Raw genomic sequence first — 14,073 nt, 5'->3', positions numbered from 1 at the left:
TTATATGAGTCAATAAGGAAGCAGTATCTATTCTAATCAAATATGACAATATGGGTGCTGCTTGGCCGTTCTGAAGACAAATAGTGTGGTAGATTCTTGATTTAATGATATTATTTTAAGATTAGTTATTCACTGATGGAGGTATGCTGGGGAAGGTTTTGAAGACAGGAAGAAAAAGGCAGCTTGTGCTCAAAGTAAGCCTGGGTACAGGAAAGTGAGATCAGAGGTGTAGGTAGGTGACAGTAAAGGCATTTGCAGATAAAGCAAGCAACTCAAGACTTCACAACGCAAAACTGAGAAGGAACTTTAATGACAGGGAGAATGTTACACTAATGATTTGCGTGTGTATTCTTTGTGAAGGGTGTACTCGAGCTGTATTTTTAAAGGCAGAGTGAGATCTCAATTTTGTAGGACTCGTACTGAGCACTCCTGTTGCAGTCAGCGGGTGCTGGTCTGGCTTTTGGTGACTGTAAATGAGCAGACCAAAGCAGGAATCACTTTTATAGGAACAAAGTAAATGATTTGAATATTGATTCAAAGTATCCTGAACTCTGCAGCCCTAGTGAAGAGTAAGGTACAAATAGTCTCTTTTAATGCTGTAAAGATTGCTCTCTTCTGGTTTGATTTTATGTTAAAAGCATCTGAACTTTTACAGCAAGTTCCTAACTTTCAATGCAAGTCTGACTATTCCCTAAAGCATCCATCCAAGTGCCCGTTTGTCTGTAGCTTAGGGTGCTTAATGCTGAAGCTTTATGGCACATATTCTCCAGTTCTGTTTAACTATTTGGCTTGTTTAATAAGGGAATTGAAGCATAGAGCAGGAGAAAGAGGAGAGAATAAATTGTTTTATTTATTATTATCCTTCTAACTGTAAATTTCCAGTTCTCTAGCTTTATTTTCTGTGTTTTTTAAATCTCATTGGATGAACCAGAGATCTATTGCAAAAAATCAGAATCTCCAGAATAATTTAGTGAATACTGCGTGTGAGATGTGTCGTTTGTTAGTGAAGTTAGTCTCCAGTGTTATGGTCATGGGAGTTTTTCTTATTTTTTTTTGGTCTGTTTTTAAGGTTAATACTAAGTTAAATATTTCATTGGAGTTTTTGTTTAATAAAAAAGTGTTATATTCTCCCTTAAGTCTCATGACAAGTAAAATGCTAAAGTACATGTCTGGAAAAAATCACTTGCAAACTCTTCATTTCCAGGTCTGTGATTTCAGTTTGTTCGGCTTGATTCTGTACACTATTCCAGAGACAAACCTGGAGCTTCCCTTTTTTTGTGAGACCTGTATCAATCTCATCTCAGAATTAGTTTGTCCCATATAACGATTCCCTCTCCAGGATGAACTCCTGTTTCCTCTGCAGCCACACGTAGGCCAGGAGCTAGCTGTTTGACTTAACAGTAGTGCAAGTGCTTGATGGTACATTGGAAGGTAAATAATGTAAAGTTTAGCTACCTTTGTATCGTTAGGTCATAAACGCTGGTCTGATACAAAAATCGCAATATGATGATGCACAGATGTGTACAGAGTTTGGTGATGCATCGTTTCTAAACCCATCTTCTGTGGCTCGTAAAGCTATTCACTCGTTGCAAGACTGTGCCATTCTCAATGAAATAGTACAGCGTAAATGTGAGGGGGAGCATGACAAATTCACTGGCTACGGTACGTGAAATTTAAAGAGATCTAGAAAAATGAACCTGACAAGTCTTCATCTCTCTAGTTTTGGTATTAATTTAAAACAAGTTTATATGCATTTTTAGTTACTATGAAATAAAAAACTGCACTACTTGGCTGTTTTCTTAAGTGCTATCTGAGAGGAGTTCAAAAGCAGGTTAAGTAGAATGTGTCAACCAGTTCCTTTTTTATTCCGCCAAAAGGCCAGAGGACTAATACAGGTCAATGGTCTCGTACTCAATTAGCTTTGTGGCTTTCCTCAGGGGACACTTTGTTTTCCTTCGTCTACAGATGTGTGAATTTGTGAATGAAATGCATTAACTGCGTTTGTCCTTGCTTTTTATTTCATTTCAGATAGTGAGCTTGACATATAGGATATCCTGAGAAAACCTTGCCTTCAATTTTATTTGTTGATTTTTCTCTTAACTACATTGACTTTGAGGAACACAAAGAATAAATCAAATGGCTTACAGTTCATACAGGCTCAACAAAGCTACTGTTTTTTTGTTTGTTCATTTACTTGTGCTTTATCCAGTACTTTAAGGTTTAAGGTATCTTTTCCAAACATGCAAGCAAAGCAGTTTTTAGTTTCTGCTTGGATAAAAAGGGAAGTAACTATAATTATATTCCACGATAATCTCATATTTTTCTGGTCTTAAACTAGTTTTATTTTTGTTGTTAAATTCGTAAAGACAGAAAAATTGCATTGTGAAATTACTACATATATTAGTTTTTAATGTTCTGCTTGAGACAGGAGTATTTGTTACCATCTGTATGCAGTTATAGTTCAGCTGCTGATTAATGGTCTGCTCAGCTGAGCTTACATCAAGCAGTCTGCAAACAAAAAAGTCTTTGTTTTAATCCACATCTGAGAGCAAAGTTTTTATCTCCCAATTGCTGTACCTTGAAAAACAGCTTTGAACCTTGAAATGTGAACTTTGCAGCTTTAAACCTTTTTCGTAAATTTACACTGAACCAAAAGCATAGAAAACAATGCAGTTTTACAAATCTGAACTGCTGCATAAAGCAGCAGGCACAATATTCAATTAGGGGTAAGGCAGACTGTGTTTCTCCTCCAGGGCTGAGAGGCTGTAGAAGCATGTTGCAGGAGGCGCGTTCTTGATTTTTGTTTGATGTTTGGGATTTTCTGGTATCTAATAAGGTACAAATGGGAACGAGAGGGGGTTTTTGTATTTCTAAATCCTTTTGGCTTGAACAAAAACTTTTGACTAATCACCATGGTAGCTTGTCTTTTAAAATTTTTCTGTAGCTTCATTTACAGTTGAGTTGATAGGACAATGCAGTGCACCTACGCACCTATCTTTTGAGTACTTTTGGTGAGTGACCCTTGTTCAGTGCTGATGACTCCCTTCTTAAGTGGAGTTAGGTCATAAAGTTTCCACAGCATAGACATGAAAGAGAAAAATGCAAAGCCAAGGATTTAAGGACCAGGCCCTTGGCATAACAGCTTCATTGTTAAACTCTCTGCAAGGATTTAATTCAATCCATCAAAATACTACAACAGGATTGTATGTAGAATATTGCTGTAAAGAATGTGCTTGTTTCTTTGTTTTCTGTTTTTAACATTGTAGGTGGCTCTGCATGCATGTGGAGTGGCAACAGACATGGTGATTGAACATTGCATCAAGGCGCGGGCAGCCTTTGTCATCTCCCCATGCTGTTATGGCTTCATTCAGAACACTGTGAAGTTTAAATATCCACGAAGGTAAACTAAGACTAACAAGATAAACTTTAAAATAGCAATTCAAGTGAAAAAAGAAAGTGATAGAAGAGTACATAATTAATCAACTTAAGGTCAAGATTGTTGCACGTGTCCAGGTTCAATTGATTCATACTTACAGTGCAACCATCTCCTCCTTTTTCTCTTTGCAAATCCGTCTTGAAAGGGAGACAGATGGGTTATTCCTGGGTTATTTTTTCTGGATTTATCCAGGAAAAAAAATCACAGCAGTTCAAAAAAGACTCTATACCTTCAACACAGTAGATACAGTATGTGGTAATCTATGTAATATGCAGACCTCTTACCTTGAAATCACAAAGTTAATAGAAAACTCATGAAAAGTAATGTAAGAAGGGGAATTGACATTTTAATGTTGGAGAAAGATGTAAGCAATCGGTTTAAAGAAATGGGTCTGCTTTTATGCCACAGTTTACTGCTTGTGAAGCTGTTCTGATTTATTCCCAAGTAGACGAGCTCTCCTGTTTTTTGGATCCTAGTTTTAATACTGTTTCGGTGGACTGTGTAGGTATTTTGTTTCTCCAAATCTGCCACGTTGGAAATGCTTCTTTGTCTTAGGCTTAAGAATTTTTTAATGCCTTTGATACAAATAAAATGTGAAAGTTTGGCAAAAAGTAGCAGAAGATATGAGGCTAGCAGCTTTCTAAGGTAGAACTAGGTGGGGGAGAGGTTTTATTTTGTTTCATTTTATTTTCATAAAGCTGAACTTTGCCTTTTGGATGTCCAAGATGAATCAGATTTAATTATACTAGAAATTAAAGCATTGACTCAGCTATATATTTGCTAGAGTAGGAAGCTGAAACGTGCTGTCGTAAAAAGAATCAACAGATCTTAAAAATAAATAAATAAATAAATATGTTTCCATGGTAAATATTTTCCCTATCTTTCTCTGTTATTGAGGTGTGCTGTTACAGAAGTGCTTGGAGAGTAAATACTTAAAACTTAGTCAGTTTGCTAAACTTTGCATTTTACAGTCCTTTCTTAGTCAGTTTGATTCTTCCATCTCTTTAGAAGTGTCCCTTTTGTTTTCTCCTCTGACAGAGTAAAACATAGAAGTATTTTTAAGGAAGAGTCAATAAAATTTTAGGCTTTCTAAAGTTAACAGACATATAACTTTTCTCTGTTATTTTGTTGTAGGATCGACTAGATGCTGTTAACTTTTGCCAAGTTATATTTTAAATCATGAAGTCCAGAAATTCACACTATGTTAGGAATCTTTTGTTGCTGTAGATGCTGAAGAAATGTAAATTGTTGAGGTTTTGTGTTTGCTAAAATTATAAATCTGAGAGTGTAAGCCAATGTAGGAGTTGATGTGGTTCATAACATTGACCTCGGCTCAAGCTATATTTTAGGGTTTACTTCTTTTCCCTTAATTTTTAAGATTATGAAACGTGATAGACCTCCCATATCCCTATACTGCCCATATTCCCTATTCAGTTCCATCCTAGAAACACCTTACTCTTGTGATGCACAGAAAATGTGTGCCTCTAGAGGTTGTGTACCTGTAATACAAAGTATGTGAAAATGTGGAAAACCCAGTAAATCTGCATTAGCATTTTTGATAATTTAAAGAGTGGATCTGTATGAATAATTCAATAGAAGGATAAAAGACATCAAATGTGCTTTTCCTTTATTAGTGAACAAACTGTCATGGTTTCTGCTTTTTGAGTGCCTTTCTGTATGCTATGGATACTGCTGTTTTGCATAAAATGTGGTCAGGTATGTAAGAATTGCTTCTATTTTCCATCTTGGCTTTTTTAGATGTTAATTGAATTGGTCTTTTTTTTTTTTCTTTTCAGTAATCAGTTCAAAGAAATTTTATCCTACAAGGTATGTAAGATAAACAGCCGTGGACAGTGGATGGAGGGGGTTTGGGGCTGTTCCATGCATTTCACTGAGTCTTATCAAATGAAATATAAGTGCTTATCTTTTAATTGTGAGGGGGTGCATGTGTTATGTGATCTGTTCATTAGTAATACAGACACAGTTGTGTTGTGTTCTCTCCACCAACCATTTTTTAAGGCTTTTTTTTTCCTTCCATAAAGTTTCATGGTATCTCCCCCCAGTTAATTCTTTTTCATCATAAGGTATAAAAGAGCCATTCCTAAGATATACCTGTTTCAAACACTTAACAATTACAGGATACCAATTTATGTCTTAAATACTAATGCTCATACTGTAGAAATTTACTATCATTTTTTTAGGCAAAATGCTTACTTTTATAGATGGTATTTTATGACAAACTCAGATTTCCCCCTCTAATTTATGTCTAGAAGATTGGACATAATGAGTAGGAAGAACAAATACTCTTCATCAAGAATTCTGTACAGTATTGTTTTAAAAACTTTTATTCAAAATTGTTTTAGAAGTATTCAAATGTGTTTCGATCTGGAGTCTGTGTGGAGATTGCTTGAGGGAAAAGTGGGAGAATGAAGCAATGAGGTGTGCAGATCTGACAGAATGAAGGTAACTGGGGCGTGGAAAAGGACAAGAGCAGAGAAGTGGTCAGGTGACAACTGGTACCAATTCATTAAGCTGTGTCTGGTGTGTTTAAACTTGTTAGTGATGAGCAGCCAGAAGTTTGATGGTTAGGTGCGCTCAGTGTGGCACGGAAAGAGAATATCTGCAATTAGGAGAAGAAAGGATATATAGAAACTTTGCTAAGGTAACATGTCAAATCCTAGATAATTGTCTCAGTGTTTTTAATCCAGAAAAGCCTATGAATTCTGGAGATGCAGAATAATCCTCTATTCCTGAAATATGCTAGAAGGATGTTATTTCTAATTGCCAAATGTAATGGTGACAGTGTGCGTACTGATGATGCTGTATTTAGCAGGAAAATGGAGGTTGTCTTTTTAAATCCTCTAATTGGAGGTCATTTAAAAACATTAGAAAACTTCTCACTAGGGAGTTTCAGTTATTATAATCTTATCTTCATGACAGCTTGGTTTATGTACACTTCACTAATTTACATGGAAATAAATTTGTGTAGATTGAGATGATAAAAGTGGCATAGTGGATTTGGACCTGGAATGAGATTTTCCACTGATCAACATTCCTTCCATGTACTTACATGTTCCTAACACATAATCACCAAGCACTCAGGTTTGAGTTTAGAAAAAGTTCATTTGCCAACGTGTTATTAAAAGTAGACCTGTGGACGTTACAGAGGGACAGGGTGACATAAAAAAAAATAAAATCAAGGAAGCCTTGGTTAGGATGGTGTGTGTAATCTTATTGCAGCTCTGACTTTTTCTTTTTTTTCTTTTAATCCATGGACATGTAGGTCCCAGGGATTATCACCACTTTAGAAGTTCCAGTGTCTTACTGTTCGTGTAGCAGAAGCACACAGGGGCCAATGGCAATACTTAATAACATAGTAGTCTATACAAATGATCTAGGCTCGATGGTGCCTCAAGTAATCCTAGATATAAATAACTTTTTGTTATACAGCTAGCTATATGCATTTTTTATATTTCATATTAATAAACTGTTAAAGGTTACTGGCTAGTCGCCAAAGCTGCCATGTGTTAGCCAGACATTGTCTGTGTCACCCCCATCCAGTTCCCATTTTAAATTCATTTCTCTTATCTTCCATTTTAGTGAGATCTAAAAAGACATCCAGAAGTCTGGCAATTCCAAAACTTTTTGTGATGAGAACATCGTGCTGTAACTCATTAGTTTATAGCTATAAAGAATAAGGTGACGGTAGCTGTAGATGCCTACCGTGATACGTTTTGAGACTCTGTTTTTCAAGACATTGTCCATGTAGGAAATTTGGAAAGTAAGAAGGAATTACTTTGGACATCCAGCTCTGAAAACTTACCGGGCATTTCTGTGGGTGTTCTAAAGGCAAAATAACTGCTTGTACATGCCCAACATTTATGCAGTTTATAATCATTGTCCTTGATACTTTAAAACTACTTTTATCTTCATTTCTGCCAACAGGGAGTGTGACAATTTACTGGTTATATCATGGGAAAAAGAGTTGGTTATGTCTTAGGCTCTAGTTTAGTTTGAAGGTTCATCTCTTGTAGGAAGCCAAGGCACTAGGGCCAGTCCAGATTTCCAGGTTGTGCGGCAAGTCTTACCTGGGCTCTGGTCTAGCTGAATGAGCTGAGATGCTGTTGTTGCAAAGAGCCAGGCTGTGCCGAGTGCCTAAAGACTGGTGAAGGGTTCTGGGCTATCTCTGACCTTCTTCCTCTCCTGTGAAGCCCTTCTTTTTCTTCTCGAGCTGCCTACCCCTAAGAACAGCCACGTTGCCTGTGGCATTACTTCTCAGTTCCCCAGTGGTTATATCTGGGTTAAAGGTTTTCAGCTCTTTTGTACTACCGAAATAGCCGTATTTAAACTGCACTGACTGATACAACATGTTGAGTCCTAAATATGTTATAGCATGTTCTCATTTTGCTTGCAAATTTGTTATGGAGCTGTGAGCTGAAAACCCTCATGTGAGTTATCTGTAGTAGGAAACAAACATCTCTGCCTCAGGATATTGTGTGTTTATTTAAATAACTAAAATTTGAGTTTAAAGTAGCAATAATGGCTTACTGTATTTTATTTGAAAATCTGCGAGTAAACTGTTTTGTGGTCAGGTGTCTGCAATTACATGAATTGGATGGAGTGCACTGTGGAGAGAGTTACCATCTTGATTCAATATGAAGATGGGATTTCATTCAGGTTTTTTTGTGTGTGTGAAATGAAGACTTTTGGATGTTTATGTTCCCCTTACTAAAAAGCTGAAGTATCCTTACTTCAGGATACTGAAGGAAGCTGAAGTATCCTTAGGTGAAGTCTCTCTCTCCATCTGTTACAGCAACCACGCCCTTAAAATCATCTTTTTGTATAAGTCAGGAATCAAAAAAAACATTTTCCTTTTGATGCAAGACACATGTTCATTTTCAGATATGTAGCTGTGGAAGCTTTGTGTAGCAAAAAAAAAAAAAAAAAAGCTTCTGTTGTTGTCTGTTTCTGTTTTCTCCCCATCCCAGCATAGGAGACATGATAGGAACATGATAGGAGACTTGGGAATGTTGTGCAGTTCTTAACTGGTTCTGATTTACTCTGTCCTATACTTAATACTGCAGCTGTCCCAAATAGCACAGCTGTCAGCAGAGCATTAATTTCAGTGCTATACCTTCAAGGCTTTTTCTGTCACCATCTGGTTAGCTCACCTTCCTTAGCTAGGTTGATCTCTGAGAAACCGTTCTGCTAGCACAGCTGGCATTTCTTTGAAGGCTGTTGAGGTTAGGGTTCTGGCCCCATCCAAGCAGACAGCAAGGTGGTGGCTTAACCCTCTACCACACCATACCCATGAGTGCCAAGACAGCAAAAACTCAGTGGCAGCTATCGTGGAAGCCTCTGCAGAAACTTTTAAGTTCCTTCACGACCTTTTAGGTTGATCCTGGATGGGTTTGGCAGAGCAAAGGAAGTTTGTCGCCACGAAGTGGTGATTCTTTGATTCAGAATTGCTGCTTAGGAGAAACAATCCAGTATTTCAAGTCACCTATGTAAGAATTTTGTCTTGACCCTTCGCTGATGCAGTCATGTTGCCCAGTGATGACTGTGCTAAAAGAAGGCTGTTTTTGATCTACAGTAGCTGAGGGCAAAATAAATCTGACATATGCCTTTGAAAAATGCAGTCTTGCATACGTTACATCCAGTTCCACTGCTGCAGACGTTTGGAGGAATTTTAGCAAGAAACAAACCCTTCTGAGTAGAAATCTGCTTATGGTTACAAACACTTGATTTACAAATTTTTTTTACAAGCCAAAGCAATATCAAAATTAGGATTTACAGGCATTATTTTTCCAGAAACAGTCTTCTATGTGACAGAAGTTCTTAGTACTTACAAACATTTAATTAGATTTTTCTTACTTGAAAGAGAGAAATGCTACTGGGCCAAAGTTCTTTTCTTTTTCTTCCAGGAGCACATGATCCTTTGCAGGTTTGCAGATCAGACAGCTGTTCAGCTTCCACCCGAACGCAGGCTAGTAGGTATGAATTTCTGCAGCTGCTATGTAGACTATTGCAGTGTTATTAATATGTTGCTTTATGAAGAAATAGTTTAATGTTTTATGAAATCGGGGTTTCTTCACATTTCTCTCTATGCTGTTCTGAACTATGATACTGAAAATATTTTATTCATTCTGAATTATCAATATGAGCTAGAGGGTTTGCATTCCACTGAGTTTCATTGCCTTTCCACTTTCTCCTCCACTCCCAAATCATTCTATAAAAAGGGTGAGGTTTTTGTAAACTTTACTGAAGTCTTTCTGTTGCCAGTCCATCTTGCATTAAAAGCACTTCTGTAGGTAGTGATTTGCAGTCTGAACCCTTTGTCCTGCTTGTGATGACTTGTTTAGAAGGGCAAACATCCATGCCAACTGGAAACAACAAGGCTACACTGCAGAACGTGGGCTACTTTTGGTACAGACAGGCTTCAGAGCATACAAACCTATTTGTCCCACCTCATTACATTTGTAGAAATTTTAGAAAAAAAGCTATAAAAAATCTTCTGGGTCAGAAAAGACAGAAGAGGCTGGAAACTCTAAAGGTTTAACTCTCCATCCTTGGCTCACAAGAAACACTTCCTAAGTACATTAAAGCAGAAGGAGCAAATAATCACTGTGCTTTTTTTTTTTTTTTTTAAACTTCTTTTGAAGAATTTGAATTATCTCCTATATTCACTGCACAAAAAGAAAATAATACAGATACTAAGATAACAATATCTATTTTATAACAAACTTGTCAGCTCTTTTACTATCATCACAATATTTGTGAACAAGAAATAAATTCAGTCTTTAGTTACCAGCGTAGCACCCCATGTTTTTTCCTGATGCTTACCAGGTGTACTGAAAATTGGAAGAGGACTCAAACATTTTTGAAAGGCTGTAACTTTTGCCTACTCTCTCTTTGAAACTGCAGTTTTTCATCACAAATGCAACTTTGATGTGCTTTTCACTGACAAAAAACAACAACAACAACAAAAAAATAACAACCGTAAATCCTATTCTTCCTTTCTGTACAGGAAATGTCATTGCTTTTTCTGTTCTAAAGAGTGTAATATTGTTTTTAGTTCCACATAACACTACATTTCATTGAAGACCATTGAAGACCACTTTTCTGTTTCAGATTTGAAACTGCTGTTTCAAAACCTAAACCTTAAACTCCTACAGACACTTCCCAGGTGCATATCAGAGCTATTAATGATACATGCAACCAAGTTCTGTATAAATTCAAGGGAGAGAAATACACAATTACACAGGGTAGTTTAGGGTAGGGACAGGATATGAGTACTCTTGGCTATTATCTTCATCTCAGGCCAAAAATTATATTTAATTGTGCAGTTCTTTCAAGAAAAAGACAGAAACATTGGCTTTGAGTCTGAAGCAGGACTGTGTCTTGTTCATGACTCAAGAGTGTATGACTATCAGCAATTAAAATGTTTCAGGGAGGTGCTAATTTTTTTTTGCAAGAGTTGCAAACTGCTGAAAACGTGATGTGACAAATTCTGTATTTCAAAACATAGAAATCAATTAAAATGAGTAAACAGGTAAAACCAAATGGCCCTGTCAATTTATCATGGCTGTATCATAAATTTTTTTTAAGAGAAAAAAAAAAAAAAAAAACTTGAATTTTTCCTTCCCCTTTTTTTGCAGATAAATCTGAGATAAGGTTAATTTCCATTAGTAATTCAGTATTTTTGTTTATAAGCAGTTACCTTTGTGTGGTTTCAGATCAACTGGATCACTGTTCTGTATTTTATTCTTTCATTTGATAATCAGTATTCAAAGATTTTGAGATTTTAGATGAAACTACAGTAGGAAAACAGTTACAGTTATAAAGGAAGTAAATGCTTAGCAATTTTGAGAGCTAAGGGAAAAACTAGCCATTTTTTTCTTGTCACTTTTACGTTAATGCACACATTTTTCTGTAAGTTTTGGAAATACTTCAAAATAGTTGTGCTTATTGTGTTTCTCCGTGTGTATGTAAAGAGTTAATATTTTTTTTCTCAGGGTCATTGCTAAATGAGGGTTACAAGACAGATGTGACTTAGCACTATTAATGACTGCCTATTTGAAGTAAAACAGATTAGCATAGATTTTAATATATTTTTTAAGTAGATTCGGAACTTGTTCTGTAGATAACGTAGTGATGCATTTTCCTGACATTGAAGCGCATGTTTCTGGTAATGTTTCTATATTTTTAGATTTTCCATGCTCTCCTTTGCTCTCATTTTAGGCAAGCAGTGTATGGGGCTTGTGGATCTCGATCGGGCCTGGGCTGCAGAAGGAAGTAACTACTCTGTCCAAGTTATATCTATGGAGCCAGAGAGCTGTTCTCCAAAGAACAATATGTTTGTGGGCACCCCGACTTAGAGTGTGAAGCTCATACTTGATTTGAAGTTGAACATAAATCCTCAGTGCGTAACAACATCCAGCAGATCCAAGCATAGCTGGGAAGCAGACATCATGCATCTTGAACCCATTGTGTTTGGAAAAGGAAGCAGCATGAAAAGTTTTAGAAAATGAACTGCATGCAGGGAATTATAGCTTGTAATGTGTCATTAGGCAACTTTTGGTGGTTCTTGCTGAGAAGTCTCTACAACTGTTGATAGTATCCCATCTGTCTGCAGAGGTTTAGAAAAAAGGTGGTCTTAGAGAAGGGAAGGTGATTCTCTTCGCAGTAGAGCTGTCTTGGCTGCTTCAAAATTGTATTCATGTTCAAACCTTCATTCGTGCTCATGGGCAGAGTAGTTATCAGCCAGTTATGCAGATCACTAGAGGAACAGACGGGATTTATGGTGTTAGTGAGGAAGGTTGTGCGACAGGTGGTGGCTTGATTTCGCTAAAGAATTCCATCCTACTTCAGCAAGATTATTTTTAGTAAAAGTTTTTGAGAATACTTTGATCATCATTCTGTATATAGAAAAAACGTACTCTAACCTAATAATCCTTTTAAAAATGATTTAAAATTTTATCTTTGAATTTTACACAGTAATTCTGTAACCAGACAATTGAAAGTGAGTATTTAAAGAAAGAAAACCCTTATTTCTCCATCGACAAGATAACAGGAGCTAGTGATGATATCAGCAAACAGCTACTTCACTGCCACCTCTACTAGTTGAAGTGGATTGCTTTCCATTCTTAAGAGACTTGCTGTCAGATGCAATTGTTAAGACCAGCTTGTGTCTGTACACACATTCTTCATTTATTTTTATATTCAATTTAAATTTGAACGAAGTTGCAGTTGTGGAACCATTTGAAAAGGTCAACAACAGACTTGTTACTGTAAAATGAAAATAAATGTTCTTCTGTGCTTTTACTAGTAAACAGTTTCCTACCGTAGTTTAAAATTGTCTGTTAACACTAGTACAATGGATAAGAGCTTGTAACAGTATTTTTCCTGTATGATTGTGGGTTTCATACATTTGCAAATTTTGCCATGGAGTAATTTAAATGTATCTGAAGTTTGGTCAGCGTGTGTGACAAAAAAAAAACAGCCACGGGTATTGGAGGGAGAAAAAATAGGATCCCGAAATGCTTTATTCTTCATGAAAGTTCTCTCTCTAAAAGATCTATTTTTTTTTTGTTGTTGTTTTAATGTGAAGACTGAAGGAAGCTGCACACTTATTTGGAAGCACAAAGGTAAGCAAGTTTGTATTAAATGGTACCTTTAACCTGAGTCCTTGAGAACGATGCAGTACTTTTCCTGTAACTCTTTTAGTTAGCAGGAGGAGCTGGGAGCTGGAAGATTGCATAGCAACATAGCAAGTATAAAATACGTGGCAATACCAGGTGTTCCTGGGGGTTTCACCCGGATATACGCTTGCTCAATGAGAACTCAGGTTTTTAAGCCAGAAGTAAGTCAAATCTGAACATTATCCAGGTAGTATGTTTGTGAAGAAGGACGAACTTACCAAGGTCAGATAGGTGATTGAATCTTTGCTGTTGATGGTAAGGATTTTCACAAAGCTTTACTCTGCTCTGGGCAATGGATACTAATGTGTGTCTTTTAGGTATGGTGGTGATGTGTATTTGACGTGTTCTATTATTATGCAGTAATAATTAGCTTTCAGCAGAGCAAAAAACTGTGCTGTTACATGATTTGAAATTTCTACAACGTCCACCTCAATCATCTGTAATTTTTTTTGATCTACCAGAAATCAGAAAAGGAATGCACTTGGGATGTGCCATAGGAAATGTGTGCCGCTGAATACAAGATGAGGGAAAAAAAAATGATTTTTTTAAACAGGCAAAACTCTTTCTTGGAAGCAGAGGTGGTGCAGGAGCTTTATTTGGGCAGGTGTCCAACAGGTTATTAGATGCTTAGGTCAGTTAGGAAAAATAGCTAAAGCTAAACAAGAATCCCAGTACCAATCTCGGTTATTTTTGTTTCTTTTTTTTTTTTTTTTTTTTTAAATACCTATTTTCATGTTAGTGAGCTAATTTCCCATAGGTGTGCATACTTGTAACCTAAGTGAATTATTTTACATTGTGACAGCAGACTGGAAAAATCCCACTGATGCCATGAAAATCTGCCACCCCACATAGAATTGAGCTTCAGAGGGGAAAAAATAAAAAGGTTTATAGAAGAAAAAGTAGAAAGAACCGCAAAAGTAGCATTGTGTTTTTATA

At 36.6% G+C, this 14,073-nt stretch overlaps 1 protein-coding gene across 2 annotated transcripts in view; it reads left to right on the top strand.

The window, feature by feature from the left end:
* Positions 1-12,771, top strand: part of GSTCD (glutathione S-transferase C-terminal domain containing) — a 69,553-nt gene extending 56,782 nt beyond the window's left edge. The window contains exons 10-13 of one of the 2 annotated variants that reach the window (XM_032187496.1): positions 3,267-3,400; positions 5,233-5,263; positions 9,361-9,426; positions 11,678-12,771. In XM_032187496.1, coding sequence (XP_032043387.1) covers positions 3,267-3,400; positions 5,233-5,263; positions 9,361-9,426; positions 11,678-11,821 — 375 coding nt within the window. In that variant the 3' untranslated portion in view covers positions 11,822-12,771. Of the gene's footprint in view, positions 1-3,266; positions 3,401-5,232; positions 5,264-9,360; positions 9,431-11,677 lie in introns of both variants that reach the window. The other variant, XM_032187497.1, reaches the window with a different exon arrangement.
* The last annotated feature ends 1,302 nt before the right edge of the window (positions 12,772-14,073 follow it).

Source organism: Aythya fuligula, chromosome 4 (genome assembly GCF_009819795.1).
Source record: "Aythya fuligula isolate bAytFul2 chromosome 4, bAytFul2.pri, whole genome shotgun sequence".
NCBI classification, from domain to species: Eukaryota; Metazoa; Chordata; class Aves; order Anseriformes; family Anatidae; genus Aythya; species Aythya fuligula.
This window is presented reverse-complemented; position numbering and strand designations above follow the sequence as displayed.